The sequence below is a fragment of the Equus quagga genome, chromosome 19 (assembly GCF_021613505.1).
Source record: "Equus quagga isolate Etosha38 chromosome 19, UCLA_HA_Equagga_1.0, whole genome shotgun sequence".
Lineage (NCBI taxonomy): Eukaryota > Metazoa > Chordata > Mammalia > Perissodactyla > Equidae > Equus > Equus quagga.
The window spans coordinates 466,921-486,037 of NC_060285.1; the positions used below are offsets into that span (position 1 = coordinate 466,921).

The 19,117-nt window shown below is 53.3% G+C and overlaps 2 protein-coding genes across 8 annotated transcripts in view; both read left to right on the plus strand.

The window, feature by feature from the left end:
- On the plus strand, positions 1-5,708 carry HDAC10 (histone deacetylase 10). The gene is given in 21 exon segments (XM_046646690.1): positions 1-207; positions 276-410; positions 645-741; positions 1,002-1,099; positions 1,187-1,291; positions 1,453-1,521; positions 1,694-1,820; positions 2,010-2,075; positions 2,262-2,321; positions 2,399-2,488; positions 2,637-2,743; positions 2,817-2,884; positions 2,964-3,240; positions 3,355-3,439; positions 3,837-3,928; positions 4,072-4,128; positions 4,412-4,490; positions 4,701-4,883; positions 4,970-5,020; positions 5,022-5,143; positions 5,537-5,708. Coding segments are annotated over 21 exon segments (2,199 nt in total). The 5' UTR covers positions 1-148.
- TUBGCP6 (tubulin gamma complex associated protein 6) overlaps positions 5,560-19,117 on the plus strand; it is a 24,346-nt gene continuing 10,788 nt past the window's right edge. For 4 of the 7 annotated variants that reach the window (XR_006886146.1, XM_046646349.1, XM_046646350.1 and 1 more), the window contains exons 1-4: positions 5,742-6,772; positions 7,640-7,803; positions 11,846-12,056; positions 18,099-18,272. Coding sequence is in view for 6 of the 7 variants with exons in the window: in XM_046646349.1 (XP_046502305.1) it covers positions 6,032-6,772; positions 7,640-7,803; positions 11,846-12,056; positions 18,099-18,272 (1,290 nt within the window). In the remaining variant the exon portion in view is untranslated. Of the gene's footprint in view, positions 5,706-5,730; positions 6,773-7,639; positions 7,804-8,210; positions 8,536-11,845; positions 12,057-18,098; positions 18,273-19,117 lie in introns of those variants that run through there. The other 3 variants (XM_046646351.1, XM_046646353.1, XM_046646355.1) reach the window with 3 other exon arrangements.

Consider the following 19,117-nt stretch of genomic DNA (forward strand, 5'->3'; position numbering starts at 1 on the left):
GCGCTGGCCGTGTGTTCCCGCCCAGGCTCCCGCCTGCAGCACTCGGGCATTCGTTGGGCTCCTCGCTGGGGCTGCAGGGTGGGGACAGGCAGTGTGCTCGCCTGCGAGTGTGGGCGTTTGAATCCCGCTCGCCCCGGGTGGCCGAGCCATGGGGACCGCACTCGTGTACCACGAGGACATGACGGCCGCCCGGCTGCTCTGGGACGAGTAAGTGGACCTGGCAGAGGCGGGGCATGGGGAGGGGGCTCTGGACTTCAAGCTCTCTGTCCACTTAGCCCCGAGTGTGAGATAGAATGTCCTGAGCGCCTGACTATAGCCCTGGAGCGCCTGCGGCAGCGCGGCCTGGAGCAGAGGTGTCTACGCTTGGCTGCCAGAGAGGCTTCGGAGGAGGAGCTGGGCCTGGTGCACAGGTCAGACCCAGGGCGGGCCTGCCACATGCCCTGGAGGAGGCAGCCTAGCACCTGCGCCTGCCCTAGCCTGCCCACGCCAGGAAAACAGAGCCTCTCCCCTCCCACCCCGTGCCTGTTCGGGTGGTTGGTGGGCTGGTGAGGGAGGAATGAGGTGGGCAGTCCCACCAGGGTCCAGCCCCTCCTTCCCCCTCTACTCCTGCTGGTGACTCTGCCTGGCCTGTCTGCCCTCTGCAGCCCCGAGTATGTGGCCCTCTTGCGCGGGACCCAGGCCTTGGGCACTGGGGAGCTCCAGGCACTGTCTGGACAGTATGACGCCATCTACTTCCATCCGGTGCGTGCCCTGGGGACACCCCCTACCCAGACACATCTGCATGCCTATGCCTGTTCGCAGCCTTGGCTGCCAACCCTGCCAGTGTCCCTGTGTTCATGAATGTACCGATGCCCTGCACACCTGCCGGCTGATGCTTCTGGCACCTAGGATGGTGTGGCCTATTCTGCTCAGCGCTCAGTGTCCTGCAGCCTGGCAGAGGCCTGGGCAGTGCCTGTGGGGGTAGCAGGCAGGGCGCTCACCTGCACCCCTGGCCCCCACAGAGTACCTTCCACTGTGCCCGGCTGGCTGCAGGGGCTGCACTGCAGTTAGTGGATGCTGTGCTGACTGGAGCTGTGCAAAATGGGCTCGCTCTGGTGAGGTGAGAACTGTCTCCCTTCCCGACCTGTGGGTAACCTGTGAGGGCACAGAATGACCCTGACATGCCCTGCACCCCACTCACCCCTAGGCCTCCTGGGCATCACAGCCAGAGGGCTGCCGCCAATGGGTTTTGCGTGTTCAACAATGTGGCAATAGCAGCCAAACATGCCAAGCAGAAACACGGGCTGCACAGGTGTGTGTGGGCTGGCTGCAGGGTGGGGGCCAGGCCAGACAGGAAGGGGGCGGAGCGGCTGCTGGGAGACCCCATTTAGCTCCTTCCCATCCTGGGCTAGGCTCCTGGCCTGGAGGTGGGAGGCCCCACCCCTCAGGGCCCCCAGTCCTGTCTGTCCCCAGGATCCTCATCGTTGACTGGGATATCCACCACGGCCAGGGCATCCAGTATATCTTCGAGGATGACCCCAGGTGAGCTGGGGGTGGGGACAAGACCCTTCCCTGCGCCTCCACTTTTTGAAGTGCTCGGCCTGGTCTTGGAAAATCTGAGGGGGAAGACATGGCCGTGTGCTCAGGGCTCAGGGTTCTTTGAGGAGCTGTGGAGCTAAGGGTCCTGACCTCTGACCCTGGCTGGCTGTCACAGCGTCCTTTATTTCTCCTGGCACCGCTACGAGCATGGGCGCTTCTGGCCCTATCTTCAAGAGTCAGATACAGATGCTGTCGGGCAGGGGCAGGGCTGCGGCTTCACTGTCAACTTGCCCTGGAACCAGGTGCCTGCTCCTCACCTCAGACTCCCACCCAGAGCCCCTCACCCAGCCCGCCTCCCCTGCCCCACAGCTCCAAGCCTCCTGAGTGTAGCCCAGGACATCCTACCAGGGTTACCCCCAGAGGCCAAGCCCCGGGGTGAAGATGCCACTGCCCCCCTGGCAGGGTCCAACACTGACACCCTGTGGCCGCAGGTCGGGATGGGAAATGCTGACTATGTGGCTGCCTTTCTGCATGTGCTGCTCCCCCTGGCCTTTGAGGTGACTGCCTGCGGCCGGGGGTGGTCTCAATGGCAGGAGTGTGGGAGGGGGATTCAGTGTCCAGGGTCCCCTCAACTCTATCAGAGTGGAATGGAGCCCTGGGCATGGGGAGGGTCTCTCTGGAGGGGCCTCTTCTACCCCTGCTCCAGCCTCTTTCCTGTTTCCCTCCACCCGCCCTGCCCACAGTTTGACCCTGAGCTAGTGCTAGTCGCGGCAGGATTTGACTCAGCGGTTGGGGATCCTGAGGTGAGGGCCTGGCCTGGCTGAGGAGGGCTCCTGGGGTCCCGGGACCAGGCCCCCTTCACACCTGGCTCTGGTTCCAGGGGCAGATGCAGGCCACTCCAGAGTGCTTCGCCCACCTCACGCAGCTACTGCAAGTGCTGGCCTGTGGCCGGGTCTGCGCTGTGCTGGAGGTGACTACAGCAAGCAGGGAGGGCACATGGGCCAGAAGCTGAGGTGCAGTCAGAGGGAGTCTGCTGCATGGGTAGGGCATCCTGCCTGGGATGGTGCCCCAATGACCCCCTGCCCCAGTCACATCTCTGCCCTCCTCCTTCCTGCCAGGGCGGCTACCACCTGGAGTCGCTCTCTCAGTCAGTGTGCATGATGGTGCAGGCACTGCTGGGTGACCCCCCTCTGCCCCTGTCAGGGCCCATGGAGCCACATCGCAGGTGCGAGGGGCAGGAGGGTGGGAAGGGCTGGTGGCACAAGACCAGGCTTCACCACTCTTGTGTGTCCCCGCAGTGCCCTGGAGTCCATTCAGAGTGTCCGGGCAGCCCAGGCCCCTCACTGGATGAGCCTCCAGCAGCAAGGTCAGTGTGGCCCAGGCCGGGAGGCGGGATCACACCTCAGGCTCCCAGTGAGTAGCGGTGACTCTGAACTACCTCCTAGACGCAGCCCCCGTATTGAGTCCCAGCACCCGCTCCCCAGAGGGGAGCATCTCGCCTCTGCTACCCGGGGGGCCCGAATTCAAGGCACCTGTGGTTCAGACTGAGGCTCAGGCCGTGGCTGCCTTGAGCTCCCTACTGGACCAGTTGCGCCTCCACCCCACACCCCCTCTCCGCACGGCTGTTGCCCTGACTGAGCTGGATGCAGCCCTTGTCCTGCCCCCTGATGTCCTCCATTGGGAGAGGTCAGCCCCGCAGAAGGAGATGCAGGCATGGGCCAGGTAAGCAGAGCAGGAGAGGGGTGTGGCTGTGTCCACCCATATGTCTGTGTATGACTCACCTGTGGTCTATGTGTCACTCTGGGTCCATGTGTCCCTCTGGTTTGCCCACCACAGGCCACATGAGGCCTTGGCCCAGGACAAGTCCTTCAACGCACTCGGGAAGGTCCTGTACCTCTTGGACAGCATCCTGGATGGGCAGGTGGGGGCATCTGGGAGGGGCTTGGGTGGCTGCGTAGCCAGGGGCAGGTCCCAGGACCTGCCCATGATGGGTGGCCTGTCCAGAGGAGGGCTGGGTGGTGCAGAACCACATGGACATGAATGTGGCCTTGTGTCCCGGACCCCTCCCAGAACAGACCCCAGGGACAGGGTTTACCAGCGCTCCCCCTCAGTTCCCTCAACTAAATACTCTTTGGCAGAGAGGTGAAGGGAGTGACTTAAGCTGTAGTTTTAAGCGTCTTATTTTCAAAAGTGGAGCCATTTGACCTCAGAGTGTACAGGTGACAGCCCCACGGACAGGGGCCAAAGAAGAGATGTTCGGGTCTGTTTACCTGGTTTGGGAATTGCCCTCCACTGCTATTATGTTATTCACCCCACAGGTGAGCAGCGGCATCGCAGCCACCCCGGCCCCTGCTGCAGCTGCCACCCTGGACGTGGCCATTCAGCGTGGCCTGTCCCACAGAGCCCAGAGGTGAGCCTCACCTGGCCAACCTGAGCCTCTGAGGGCATGGCCCATGGGCATCCCCTGCCCTGGTTAGCCACATGGGGAGGGCTCTGGGAATGGACTCCAGGAGGGATGAGTGCAGCCTGTTCTGTGGCCGACTCTTCCTCTAGGCTGCTCTGTGTGGCTGTGGGACAGCTGGATCGGCCCCTGGACCTTGCCGATGATGGGTATGACTCTTGGGTCACGTGTATGTCCAGTCCTGCATGTAGGCGGGGAGCCACATGACCCTGGGTCCCCAGGGGTGATGGGTGGGTGGAGTCTTCTACAGCTAGAATTTGGCAGAGGGGCCCTTGGGAGCAATACCAGGAGGGTCTCCAGTACAGAGGGTCAGCAGCCCCAGCACCTGTACCCCTGAGCTGTCTACCTCCCCTTCTGACGTTTGGGTTCTAGAGAGTGAGCAGCCTCTCACACACATGTACACATGTCCATATGCTCACTCTCTTTTACAAGGAGGATGCTGTGGCTGAATATCAGGGGCAAGGAAGCAGCTGCCCTGTCCATGTTCCATGTTTCCACACCACTACCAGGGGTGAGTGGTAATGTCATAGGGCAGGGCAGCTGCTGCTCACTGGCATTGTCATGAGGGCCAGGCCCCTGGCCTTCATTGTCCTTCCTGGCTTCCTGATGCGACTGCTGGTATGGCTGCCCACCCTAGATTGGGAGGTCGGGTGGCCTGAGCTGGCAGGAGGGGGGATCTCCTGAATGAGGGGCTGGGGCCATGCTGCTGTCACTCCCACAGACAACTGGTGGTTTCCTGAGCTACATCCTGGCCCTGGTGCTGCCCCTGGCCTATGGCTTCCAGCCTAACCTGGTGCTGGTGGCACTGGGGCCAGCCCATGGCCTGCAGGCCCCTCAAGCTGCACTCCTGGCTGCACTGCTGCGGGTGCCAGCAGGGGGCCGAGTCTTGGTATTGGTGGAGGAGGTGAGTTGGGCAGAGTGGAGGTGCTGTGGGGTGACAAGTGGGGAGAGGCCAGTGACTCTCTGCTTCCACCTCTGCCCCTGGCCCAGGAATCCACACCCCAGCTTGCAGGGGTCCTGGTCCAGGCACTGCGTGGAGAGGGCCCCCCCCAGCCTGGGCCCCTTCTCCAGGGCCTCCCCAGAGGACATGCAGGCCATGGAGCATCTGCGAGGGCAGCTGGGGACACAGTGGAAAATGCTGCAGGTGGCCGGTGAGGCTAGGGGGCAAGGCTCAGGCTGGATGCTTGGAGTCTTGGGGACACCTTGCTTTGAGCTCTGCGGCGAGAGGGGCTCGGGGCCCCATGGGGAGTGGGGTGCTGTTGCAACCGCTCACGGCGGAGCCAGCTGACCCTGCACCTCTTCCCAGCTCCTCAAGGGCTGTGACCCGGTAACCTGGCGTCGGCTGGGGTGGACATCCCAGAACGGACACCGCGATCCCGCCCCCAGAGCCGGCGTTAACCGTCCCCGCACAGGTCGCCCGCGGCAGTGTCCTGAGGCCGGCCCTGCGTCCACTCGGCGCCCGAAGTCCCCGCTGGCCTGCGCGGACGGCCGGCCCTGCTCCCCACGCCCCGGCAGTAAACAGTTAAGCGAAAGTCTGACTCTGCCTTCTTGATTCAGCTCGGGCCAGCCTCGACATCCCAGCCGCGGGACCGAGGCTCCAAGCCGGAAGTGCCCCCTGGACGGCAGCTCCAGCCCCGCCCCCTCCACCGCCCCTCCCCCGGTGACGCAATTCCGGCGCGCCTGCTCAGGCGATGAGGCCTGTCGCACGGCGGTGACGCGGCGGCGGTGACGCGGCGGCGGCGGCGGCGGCGGCGGCGGCGGCGGCGGCGGCTGGAGCGCGCTCTTACCGGGAGGCCTGCGAGCGGCGGCCGTGCGCCTCACCCCGCGGACCCGCGGGCTGCCCCGCGCTCCCCCTCGGGCGGCGCCCGGCCCGCCGTCCCTCCCGGGGACCCGGGAAGGCGCGCGGGGCCGACACGTGCGCCCCCGCTGGCGTGTCCTCGGGCTGGTCCCGCGCTGGAACCCTGCGGCTGGAGGCCGGGCCGGGGGGCCGCAGGGCGCGGGCGGGCGGGGCGCGCCGGGCGGCGCCGAGGGCTCGGAGCCGAGAGCGTGGGCATGGCGAGCATCACCCAGCTGTTCGACGACCTGTGCGAGGCCCTCCTGCCGGTGCCGAAGGCTCGCTTGGGCCAGCGCGGCGTGAGCCGAAGGAGGGCAAAGCAGGGCCTCCGGAGGGTGGCCTACGACGCTCTCTTCAGCAGTCTGTTTGTAGATGAGACTCAGAGGCTGCAGCCTGACCCCTCTAAATTCCCGGTGAAAAACAAGATCCTCATGCTGTCCTTCGACTTGAGGGTGGGAGGCCTGGGCCCCGAGGCTGACCGTTTGGAGGAGCTGGTGGAGGAACTGGAAGCAGCCCCTTGCTGTCCGCTTGTGGAGGTGGGCTCTGTTCTGGACCTCCTGGTTCAGCTGGCGGGGAGCGGCCCGCCGCGAGTGCTGCCGCGAAAGCGGGACTACTTCTTTAACAACAAGCATGTGGGGAGAAACGTTCGCTACGGCGGCTACGACTGCTACGACCTGAGTGTGTTTGAGATGGACGTTCAGTCCCTGATCTCCAGAGAGGAGTATCTGTGTCAGGACATGATCCACAAAGCGCTTCAGGTGATGGAGGCGGCGCCGGGCACTGGCCTGCCCACTGTTGGGCTCTTCTCGTATGGAGACCCTTGTGGTGACAGGTTTGAGAGAGACACCCGGGTCTCGCTGTTCGGTGCCCTTGTGCACAGCCGCACATACGATATGGACGTCCGACTGGACCTGCCTCCGGTGCCGGACAGCGCAGACCTCTCTGGACTGGCTATTAAGGTAGGGTGCTTGCTTTCCCGCCTCCGGCTCCCTGGGCGTTTGGAAATGCCTCCTTTGGCCTTCCTTTGGTCGTGGTAAAGATAGGGTAGCTCTCCAGGCTGGGTCACCTGTGGCTGAGCTGTGGGGAGGCAGTGGCCTTCCTGGGCAGGACGCTGCTGCCCCCCTCAAGTCAAGGTAACCTGCTGCTTTTCATCTCATCCAGCAGGGAATGTTAAGTCACTTATTCTGCCTCTAGAGTTCACGTTTAAATATAAGTGAATTAAAATGAAATAAAGTTTAGTTCCTCAGTCACGTAAGTCCCATTTCAAGTACTCAGTACCCACAAGTGGCAGAAAATACTTGTTCATACTCTACGTGCAGTTTTATTTACTTTTTTTTCACCTATAACTTGGCATCTTGCCTGATTACTAAGTAAATCATGATGGGCTTTTGTATTTTGTGGCTTTGTAAATGTTGCTGAAAGGATGCGCTGTCACTACTCAGTTGTTCCCTTACTATGAGATATTTAGTTGTTTCCAAACATAAATAAATGCTTCTTTTTATGCTCTGTTCCTCAAAATGGGATTTCTAGTTTGGAGGCATTTCATGAAAAATTTCATTGTAAGTTATATTGAGGTTTAAGTGTTGTGTGAAATTGGAAATTGATAAGCTTAAAAATTTGTTTGTTTAATTTCTTAAATGATTCACTGGGGGCAGAAACATTGTGTGGTACATACCTGCTTGGGAAAAATAGAAGAAACGTTCTGCTAGGTCTTTCCTGTAATGAGTAAACAGAGCTGTGTGGTAAAGTCCTGGAATTCTGATCTCACTTGGGGGAAATTTAGACACAGGCGTACCTGCTGTTTCCTCCTTTCCTGTGGTCTCCAGGTTCCTCAGAGTGTGGATCAGTCAGAAGATGAAGGGTTCCAGTCAGCGTCCAATTTGACTCCTGATTCCCAGTCTGAACCGGGTGTGACTCCAGACATCGACCTGTGGGATGCCGTGCTCACCTACGAAGCCAGCAAGCGGAGGTGCTGGGAGCAGGTTGGATGGTACGTGAGCCTTTGCTTTCAAATGCACTACCCCTGGCCCCACGTGGAACGCTGTCTTTATGGTTGTTTCAAGAACATCTGTGAAGGGATTAGGAACTTGGAAGTTTCAGTCAGGCTAGTGTACAAAATGGTCAGCGTCCTGGGAGCTGGGAGAAACGCAGAGGGGGAAGGACTTCCAGGCTTTTTGGAGGCTCCCACTGTGCTGGTAACTTCTACAAGTCACACTTTCCGGTCAGAGCAGTCACGTGGTGACTGTTACGTCCTTACCGTGAGGGCTCCCAGGCAGAGGTGTCTGAGGGCGGCCTGGCAGGCTGGGTGGTCAGCGCCAGGCACAGGGTGCTGACAAAGGACCTTCCCTCAGGTCCACTGTTGTGCGCATCTGGAAGGACTGAGAGTGGCGCTCTCTGGCTCACGAGAAGCTCCAGTCGCAGCAGTGTTTCCCTGACTGGTGCCAGCACCTCGCTCCCTGGGCTCGTCTGGTCCACAGGCCTCTGCATCAGGACTTCTCAGGGTCTGTGATGTGCTGGTGTCTCTTGAAACCTCCAGAATGAGGATAGAGGACCTGTGACACACACTTCCCAGATGTGTGGTCATGGAACCCTCTTGTCGCATCTCACCGGCCAGCAGTTCTGTAGAACACCAGTTTGGGGAGCATTGAATGAAACAGCGGGGTTAGTGGGGAGCTGAGTGCCTTCTGATGCAGCCTCTCGGCTCCTGCAGAGTCTCCTTCGGGTGAGCACATGCTCAAGGATAGACACTTATGCAGCGCCTGTTGTGTGCGGGCACTGCTCCTGCTGGGCTAGCTGTCCTGCTTGGTTGTCTACCCCATGTGGATTCCTCCAGGGACACCAGCTCCCTGCTTCGCTGAGCACCCTTGGTGTTGATGGGGCTTCTCTGCCCTGTGACTCCCCGTTCTCAGTGCTGTCTTGTGTGTACAGAGCAAATCTAATTATCCTGCTCTCTGCTAACCACTCACGTGCTTAAAACTGGCCCACCAGGTTACCAATGTCTTTTATAAATATTTGCTACTGGTGTTTCATTTATTAGTTCCTAGATCCAGCTTTTTTAGGCCTAGTTTTTCAGGGTACTGTTTAGGTGACAGGATGGCTCACCAGGTCTCTGTCCTCACCCCCTGTTCTCCATGCACGTAGTCTCCTTGGTGTCCCCTGAAGGCAGAACTGAACACAGAGCTCCAGCAGTGGGAAGCACCACTGTGGGCTTTCCTACATGGAGGAGTGCTGCAGCTAATGACCAAGGCTCCTCCCCTGCCTGTTCTGGTGGCAACCTGATTCCACTGACCCCTGACCCCTGAGGCCTTTTGTTCAAGTTCATTTGGTGAATCTTTTGAACTTGTTTCAGTTTAAATCCCAACCACCTAGCTAGTTTCTTGCCATGAGCTCTGACCAGTGGGGCCAGTTAGGAAGCTGCTGCCCTGCCAGAAGCAGAGGCCCTGTACACCCACAGCCCCAGGATTATAAACTCTGCCCTTGCCTGGAGACCCCTGAGGACCCCTCCCCTTGGTCTGAAGGCTGCCTTCCCTGCTGTGAGCCGCTGTTTCTCATTGGGGGAAGCAGTTTTGTTATGTTAGGGGCCGAGCTCTCTGTGGGACAGTGTGAATTTGGTGTTTTTCCTCCATGGACTTTTCTCCCTCAGCTCTGAGTCACCAAAGGTGGGGCGCATGTGGCCCAGGTGGTACAGGGGTGGACACTGGAAGAGTTCATGTGCTCATGTGCGTGTACACTCGTGTGTGAAGCAAGATGGCACCCTCAGCGTGCACACCTGTCCCCAAGGAGTCCCCAGGGGCATTTGAAGGACTCTGGAGCTTCAGAGGCTTCTCCTTTCATCACGCTCTTCTTGCGCTGAGGGAGTGTGGGCAGGTGTCTGAGGTCTGGGTGCACCCCAGCTGCTGACTCTGGTCTCCTCAGGACTGGCCTCCTTGCTTCCTGCTGCCCCTCCAGCCCATCCTCCACACGGCCAGCACCACCTCCAGCCCATCCTCCACCTGGCCAGCGCCACCTTCCAGGAGCAGAATCAGATCACTTCCCGCTCTGCCTGCCCTGCTTCATGGCCACCCCTGGTCTGGAATGAGGGCCAGCCCTTCCGGGCCTCAGCCTATCTGCCCCCGCCCTCACCACTGTGGAGCCCCACTCATACCAGCTCCTCCTCTTCCTGTCTCTGGGTTTTGCACATTCTTTTCCTGTGCCAGGGCTGCTGCTCCACAGCTCAGCCCTGCTCTGGGGCCTTACCAACGAGTGTCTCCGGTCATTGGAGCCCTGGTCCTGGGCTCTAAGTCAGTGCCTTCGTTCCCTGTCTGCAGCCCCCACCCCGTGAGAGTGGGTTTGTCCGCCTGGCTGTTCCCCCTACTCTCAGATAACTTGCTGAATGAGGGAAGGAGCACATTACGGTGCATTGTTGATTGAAGAGTCCTTTTGATTTTAACAAGTTCTGAGATATGTTGTTCTTGTGCATCACGCCTGACGTGGAGGTGAAGGTGTGTGGGTGGTCAGACACCATCTTGATGTTAGAATGCCCTACAGTGTGCAGCTGTTACCCCGCAGAAAACGACTTTTGTTTTTGAAAAATAAATGATAGTCTTTTTGATTTGCTAAATCTAAAAATAAGAGTCTTTTGGGGGGGAGGAGAAAGAGCTGGTCAGGTGTTCAAAATGAGAAGAAAAGTTTCAGAAAAGAGCTGTATTCCCTGGGCTTCATTTATTAAGAAATTACTTTTTCCAGTGGATTTTAAAAAAACAGTTCTTCCATACTTTTCAGTAGGGGTTGATGGTTTTCAAAGGAATATTTTAAAAGTGATACTGTGTTTTTGGCCGTGTGAATGATGTAGCTGTGCTGGGTGGTTCCTGAGCTCCCAGCACAGGGCCATGTGGAGGCAAAGCCCCTGGAGGCTGCTGTGTGCCCTCAGCAAGACCCAGCAGGCTCGTTTTGTCTTAAAAGTTTGTGAGACTTTGTCCATCCTTTGTGCTTTTTCTTTTAGGGGAGTGAAATACACATAACATAAAAGTTATTATCTTAACTGTTTTCAGGTGTGCAGTTCAGTGGCGTTAAGTAATTCACACTGTTGTGTGATCATCCCCACCATCCATCTGCATAGCTCTTTCCATCGTCCCAAACTGCACCTCTGTCCCATTAAACACTCACTCCATCCCCCTCCCCCAGCCCCTGCCACTCGCCATTCTACTTTCTGTCTCTATAAGTTTGACGACTCTAGGGGCCTCATATGAGTGGAATCATACAGTATTTGTCATTTTGTGTCTGGCTTATTTCACTTAGCATGTTTTCAAGCTTCATCCATGCTGTAGCATGTGTCAGAATTTTCTCCCTTTTTAAGGCTGAATAATATTCCATTGTGTGGCTAGACCACATTTTCTTTTTTTTTTTTTTTTAAAGATTTTTTTATTTTTCCTTTTTCTCCCAAAGCCCCCTGGTTTATAGTTGTGTATTTTTAGTTGTGGGTCCTTCTAGTTGTGGCATGTGGGATGCATGCTTCAGCATGAGTGGTGCCATGCCATGTCCATGCCAAGGATTTGAATTGGCGAAACCCTGGGCTGGCAAAGCAGAGTGTGCGAACTTAACCACTTGGCCACAGGGCTGGCCCCCAAGACCACGTTTTCTTTATCCATTTGTCTGTCAATGAACTCCTGGGCTGCTTCTACCTTTGGGCTGTTGTGAATAATGCTGCTATGAATCTGAGTGTGCAAACCTTGTACTTATTTTTAACGTAATGATGTGAGTGAGTTGTCAGCCTGAGGACCACTGCGTGCCCTGTGGGTGCTGGGTGGGTGGGGACATTTGCTGCTGCTTCTAGACATGTTTCTGCACTGAGTTGTCTTCACAAGATCGATTACGGTCAGCACTGAGCCTGCCAGATGCTGACAAAGAGGCTGGGTGGTTGGTTGGGACCCTTACGTGGTCTACTTTTTAGACATTTTACTGTTCTGAATCCCTCTTTCTCCTGCATTTTGTTCACATAGCTAAAGTGCATGTTGCTCTGTCTGCTCACCGCCCTTCCTCTGTCTCTCACACAGCCCCCCTGGCCACAGAGAGGAGCCCTACCTCACCGAGGCGGGAAGGGACGCCTTCGACAGGTTCTGCAGGCTCCACCAAGGGGAGCTGCAGGTGCTGGGAGGGGGCCTCCTGCAGGCCCCACAGCCCGTCCTGGTGAAAGAGTGTGAGCTGGTGAAGGACGCGCTGAACGTCCTGATTGGGGTCGTGTCTGCCACATTTTCCCTCTGCCAGGTAAGGCCGTAGCACTCACGTGGTCACTGCACCCATGCCGTGTTGACAGCCCAGCACTGTCTGAGCACTTTACAGGTAGAATGCGGCCCAGTGCAGTCAGAGGTGGCCTCGGACGCGAGCCAGCGTGTCAGAGCAGGGTGTGGCTGGGAAGCTGGCCCTGCAGCCTGCCTAGTGATTATGGTGATGGTTTTCTCATTTCAGTTCTAAAAAATATTAACTTATTAACATTCTTTTAGAAACTGAACACAAGTAAGGTGTATATTGCTATCAGTGAAACAATAGAAATGTACACACCATTTCTTCATCCATCCGAGGAAGTGCCCAGGGCCCTCTGAGCCTGTCCAGTGCTCGCACAGAGTGCAGATGCGGCCTGCAGGAGCACCTGCCCTGCAGCAGAGGACCACATGATGTGCCTGTCACTGGCTCTTCTCACTTGTCTGGACCTCTCTCCTGGCCAGTGGATGGGGGCCTTGCTCATTCTGGGCAGTAGCTGCAGTTTATCCAACGTTTTGCATCTTTCTGGGAGCTTATGAAATAAGTGAATATATTTACAAAAATGGAGCCTTTTGTATATACTCTGCGGCTTTCTTCTTTCATGTCAGTGCCCAGTCTCTCTCTGTATCTTAAGTATTCTCTCATAGTGGCTGTTCTGGGACTTGAGTGTGGACTAGAAGCACATCCTGGGTTGGCCCAGAGACATGCTCTCTAGCAGACCCCTCAGGCACTGCTGGTGTTGAGGGCTGCTCTCTGAGAGACTGTTCTAGAACACCGTTTTCACGGGCCCGTAGTGTACTGTCGTGTGCATGGCCTTACTCTATGGAATCAACCCCCTCCTTTTTTCAAATTGTGGTAAAATATACAGAACTTAAAATTTACCACCTTCACCACTTTTGAGTGTGCTCTTCAGTGGCATTAATTATATTCACAGTGTTGTATAACCACCACCACTGTCTATTTCCAAAATTTTTCGTCAGCTCAAACTGAAACTCTGTCCCATTAAACACTAACTCCCATTCCTCCTCCCCCAGCCCCTGGCACCCACCATTCTAGTTTCTGTCTCTGTGCATTTGATGACTCTAGGGGCCTCATATGAGTGGAATCATCAGTATTTGTCCTTTTGTGACTGGCTTATTTCACTGAGCGTAGTGTCTGCAAGGTTCATCCCATTGTAGCATGTGTCAGAATTTCCTTCCTTTTTAAGGCTGAATAATATTCCATGTTCTCAAGAAGAGCCTCAGGCAGGTCCTTCAGGAGGTGTTCCAGAAGAAGGCATTGCTATCATAGGAGATGACAGCTCCATGCATGTTATTGCCCTGAAGACCTTCCAGTGGGACAAGATGTAGACATGGAAGACTGTGACATTGATGATCCTGACCCTGTGTAGGCCTAGGCTAATGTGTGTGTTTGTGTCTTAGTTTTTTTCTTTTTGAGGAAGATCAGCCCTGAGCTAAAATCTGCTGCCAATCCTCCTCTTTTTGCTGAGGAAGACTGGCCCTGAGCTAACATCCGTGCCCATCTTCCTCTACTTTAAATGTGGGACGCCTACCACAGCATGGCTTGTCAAACGGTGCCATGTCTGCACCTGGGATCCGAACTGGTGAACTCCAGGCTGCCAAAGTGGAACGTGCGCACTTAACCGCTGTGCCACCAGACTGGCCCTTGTGTCTTAGTTTTTAACAAAAAAGTTTAAAAAGTGAAAAAATAAAATAAAATAAAATTTTAAAATAGAAAAAAGCATATAAAATAAGCACATAAATAAAACATTTTTGTACAGCTGTACAGTGTGTTTGTGTTTTAAGCTAAGTGTTAGTAATGTAGTTAAAAAACTTTTAAAGGTTATAAAATGAAGAAGTTAAAGTAAGCTAAGGCTAATTTATTACTGAAGAAAGAAAACTGTTTTTTAAATAAATCTAGCATAGCCTAAGGTAAAATGTTTATGAAGTCTGCAGTAGTGTCCAGTAATGTCCTGGGCCTCCACATTCACTCACCACTCACTCACTGACTCATAGCAACTTCCAGTCCTGCAGGTTCCATTCATGGTCAGTGCCCTGCACAAGTGCATTATTTTCTATCTTTTATACTGTATTTTTACTGTACCTTGTCTCTGTTTAGATACACAAATACTTAGCATTGTGTTGCACCTGCCAGCACTATTCAGTACAGTAACAGGCTGCACAGGTTTGCACCTGGGAGCAGTAGGCTGTACCATATGGCCTGGGTGTGTGGAGGCCACACCATCTAGGTTTGTATAGGTCACTGATGTTTGCACAAGGACGAAGTTGCCTAAGGACGCATTTCTCAGAACACTGTTGGGTGATTCATGACTGTATTCCAGTCCATGAACATGGTATGTCTTTCCATTTATTTAGGTTTTTATTTTCTTTCAGCAATGTTTTATAGTTTTCATTGTAGCAAATCTTTTGCCTCCTTGGTTGAATTTATCCCTAAGTGTTATATTCTTATATTGCTGTTGTAATGGAATTGTTTTTTTAATTTCCTTTTAGATTTTTCATTGCTAGTATATAGAAATACAACTGATGTTTGTGTCTTAATTTTGTAGCCTGCTGGATTTGTTTATTAGTTCTGACAGATTTTTCTTTTTTGTGGATTCCTTAGGGTTTTCTGTGTATAATATTATGTAATCTGCAAATAGATAATTGTACTTTTTCCTTTCCAGTTTGGATGCCTTTTATTTCCTTTTCTTGCCTAATTGCTCTGCTAGGATTTCCAGTACTATTTTGAACAGAAGTAGTGAAAGCGGGCATCCTTGCCTTGTTAATGGTCTTAGGGGAGAAGCTTTGTCTTTCACACTGTGATGTCAGCTGTGGGTCTTTCATACATGGCCTTTGTCATGGTGAGGAGGTTCCCTTCTAGTCCTAGTTTATTGAGCACTGCTGTCATGAAAGGGTGTTGAGTTTTGTCACACACTTTTTTTGCATCAATTGAGATAATTGTATGTTTTTTTTCCTTTCTATTAACGTGGTTTTAATATGTTGATTTTTGTATGTTGAACTACGCTTGCATTCCACCAATAAAACCCACTTGTTTGTGGTATATAATCCTTTCAATATGCTGCTGGATTTGGTTTGTTAGTATTTTATTGAGGATTTTTGCGTATGTGTTCAAAAGGGATATTGGCCTATAGTTTTCTTCCTGTAATGTCTTTATCTTAACTTTGGAATTGGGGCAGTACTGGCCTCTTAGAATTAGGAAGTGTTCCCTCCTCTTCAATTTTTGGAAGAGTTTGAGAACAATTGGTTTTCTTTACTTGTTTGGTAGATTCACCAGTGAAGCTATCTGGTCCTGGGCTTTTTCTTTGTTGTGAGCATTTTTGTTGTTTTTGTTTTCTTAAAATTGCAGTAAAATACATATAACATAACATTTACCATCTTAACCTGTTGAAAGGTGTTGTGTCAGTCCCAGCCTGTGGATAGTGATGCTGTAGGATAGGAATGCCTGAGGCACTTACTCAGCCTATATTTACTGGGGAGCCCCCTCCATCACTGGGCCGATGTAGTGGCTGGGCTGGCCCTTGTGGTTCTTTTTTTTTTTTTTTTTTAATTTTATTGAAGTCATATTGGCTTATAACACTGTGTAGATTTCAGGTGTACATTATTATATTTCAGTTTCCATATAGGCTGCTTGTGTTCACCACCAATACTCTAGTTTTTATCCATGACCATACATATGTGCCCCTTTACCCTTTTTGCCTTCCCCCCACTCCCTCCTCCTCTGGTTACCACTAGTCTGTTCTCCTTATCTATGTTTGTTTATCTTCCACATATGAATGAAATCATATGATACTGGTCTTTCTCTTTCTGACTTATTTTACTTAGCATGATACCCTCTAGGTCCATCCATATTGCCACAAATGGCATGATTTTGTCTTTTTTGGCTGAGTAGTATTCCACTGTGTATATATGTACACCCCATCTTCTTTATCTATTCATCCGCTGACGGGCACTTGGGTTGCTTCTACGTCTTGGCTATTGTGAATAATGCTGCAGTGAACATAGGGGTGCATAGATCTCTTTTGATTGTTGATTTCATGATCTTTGGATAAATACCCAGTAGTGGGATGGCTGGATCGTATGGTATTTCTATTTCTAATTTTTTCAGAAATCTCCATACTGTTTTTCATAGTGGCTGCACCAGTTTGCATTGTGTGAGGGTTCCCTTTTCTGCACATCCTCTCCTATACTTGTTATTTCTTGTCTTGTTAATTATACCCATTCTGATGAGCGGGAGGTGATATCTCATTGTAGTTCTGATTTGCATTTCCCTAATAATTAGTGATGTTGGACATCTTTTCACGTGCCTGTTGGCCATTTGTATATCTTCTTTGGAAAATGTCTGTTCAGATCCTCTCCCATTTTTTAATATGTTGTTCATTTTTTTCTTTTAATTTTTAAAAAAGTATTTATTTATTTTTTTAAAGATTGGCACCTAAGATAACAACTGTTGCCAATCTCCTTTTTTTTTCCACCTGCTTTTTCTTCCCGAATCCCCCCAGTACATAGTTGTATATTTTAGTTGTGGGTCTTTCTAGTTGTGGCATGTGGGACGCTGCCTCAGCGTGGCCTGATGAGCGGTGCCATGTCTGCGCCCAGGATCCAAACCAGCGAAACCCTGGGCTGCCGAAGCAGAGCGCGCGAACTTAACCACTCGACCGTGGGGCTGGCCCCCATTTTTCTGTTGTTGAGTTATATGAGTTCTCTATATAGTTTGGAAATTAACCACTTTTCGGATATGTGATTTGCAAATATTTTCTCCAGTTGTTAGGCTGTCTTTTCATTTTGTTCATGATTTCCTTGCCTTGCAGAAGCTCTTTAGTCTGATGAAGTCCCATTTGTTTATTTTCTATTTTGTTTCCCTTGTCTGAGTGGATATGGTATTTGAAAAGACCCTTCTAAGACTGATGTCAGAGAGCATACTGCCTATATTTTCTTCTAAGATTTTTATGCTTTCAGGTCTTACATTCAAGTCGTTAATCCATTTTGAGTTAGTATTTGTGTGTGGCATAAGATGATGGTCTATTTTCATTCTTTACATGTGGCTTTCCAGTTTTCCCAGCACCATTTGTTGAAGAGACTTTCCTTTCTCCATTGTATGTTCTTGGCTCCTTTGTCAAAGTTTAGCTGTTTATAGGGGCTGGCCTGGTGGCGTAGTGGTTAAGTTTGCATGCTCTGCTTCGGCGGCCTGGGGTTTGCAGGTTTGGATCCTGGATGCGGACCTAGCACCACTCGTCAAGCCATACCGTGGCGGTGTCCCACATAAAATAGAGGAAGATTGGCAGAGATGTTAGCTCAGGGCTAATCTCCCTCACACACACACAAAAAAGAGAGATTAGCTGTCCATAGATGTGTGGTATGTGGTTTTATTTCTGGGCTCTCGATTCTGTTCCATTGATCTATGTGTCTGTTTTTTGTGCCAGTACCATGCTGTTTTGATTTCTTTGTAGTATATTTTGAAGTCAGGGATTGTGATGCCTCCAGCTTTGTTCTTTTTTCTCAGGATTGCTTTGGCTGTTCGGGGTCCTTGTGGTTCTTATTATAATCACAGGACACACCTCAGCAAGAAATCATCAGGGAACTTTGAAGAACAAGGTTTATCACTCATAGGTCTTGGAGGGTACACGGCCTCCCCAGGGCCACACCGTGAGGTCATGGCGGGGCCGGGGAGAGAGTGTGGTCCTGGGGATCTGCCTTTGTTAGGGTCCGAGGGTGTGGCCTAAGGTTTCCCAGGTCCACTCTTTATTGCTGAGTTTAAACTGTAAGAGTGGGAATTAGGGCTCAGGAAGGGGAAAGTGGTGTCACTTGAGGGGTTGGTTATCTGGGTCACCCAGGCTTTCTGAAAGGGGAGCTTTGTGGTGGGGTGGCCTGGCTCCTTGTCTGGTCGTGTAGCTGGCAACGTGTTTGTTTGAGATGGACGTCTTTGAAGTGGCTGCCTCCGCCTAAAAAGCTTAATGTCGAGCACTTACATACAGCACCACACTGGGCTCTGAGTGCCTGGCCTCAGTGGCCTCTCCTCTGTCCTGTCCAGCCGGCTCATGCCTTCATGGTGAAGCGGGGCATCCACGTATCAGGAGCGTCCCCCGAGAGCATCAGCAGCCTCCTCTCAGAGGTGGCGGAGTGTGGGACCCACTACGCGCGCCTAAGCCACTTCTCCGTGCAGCCGGTGCTGGACTCTTCCTGCAGCAAAGGCCTCGTGTTCCAGGTACGGCCTTGGCCTCCCAGCTGTCACATATCTTCCTGAGAGCTGCACACTTTGTGGAAAAGAGAGCCTCCAGTCCTACCCCAGGACCACTGAGTCCAAACCTTTTGTTTCTTTGATAACGTCTAAAACCCGACAGTTACTCTTCTTCAGGAATGGGGTGACCATGTTTTACTTTGTCCGTCATCTCACTGGAAACCTGGGGTGGACGTGTTTGGGCCATGGGATGGTGGGAGGCAGGCGCGGCCAACACTTTGGGGAGCTGGGGGAAGGATGAGGTGGTATGGGATGGGCACACGCTGCCTGTCCCCACTGGGCCCCATGCACTGCACAGTGACCGATGCCGTGCATCTCCCTTACTTAGTGAGTGAAGTTCTGGGAGTGAGGGCTGGACCAGCTCTTCTTGAAAGCCTTCTTGTCGGCCCGTATGCGGCGTGCAGCCTCCAGCACAGCTTGTGGGCCTGTGTCGGAGGCAGGCATCTAGACGAGCAGGGTGCTGGGGCGCCCTGAGGGCAGGGTACTGTGTGCTGGGCAGGGAGCAGGGCTGGCCTGGGGCTGAGCTGCAGGTCCCTTCGGTTCTTGCGCTGCAGCAGGTTGTGGAGGTGGTGTGATGCGGTTGGATCTAGACAGTGTAGGCTGGGCCTGGGGAGGGCAGGAGACCAGCTAAGAGGGGGCTGCTGTGCCGGTCATCTGGGACATGGGCAGGACGTCTGTCTCCTTGCTGGTGAGTGGACTGACCTTTGTTCCGGGGCATTCTGTGCAGACCTCCTGTAAAGATATGAGCTGAGCTGGGGCCACACTGCTGTGGTGCTGCCCAGGACGCTCATGTCTTGGGGTCTGAGCAGCCA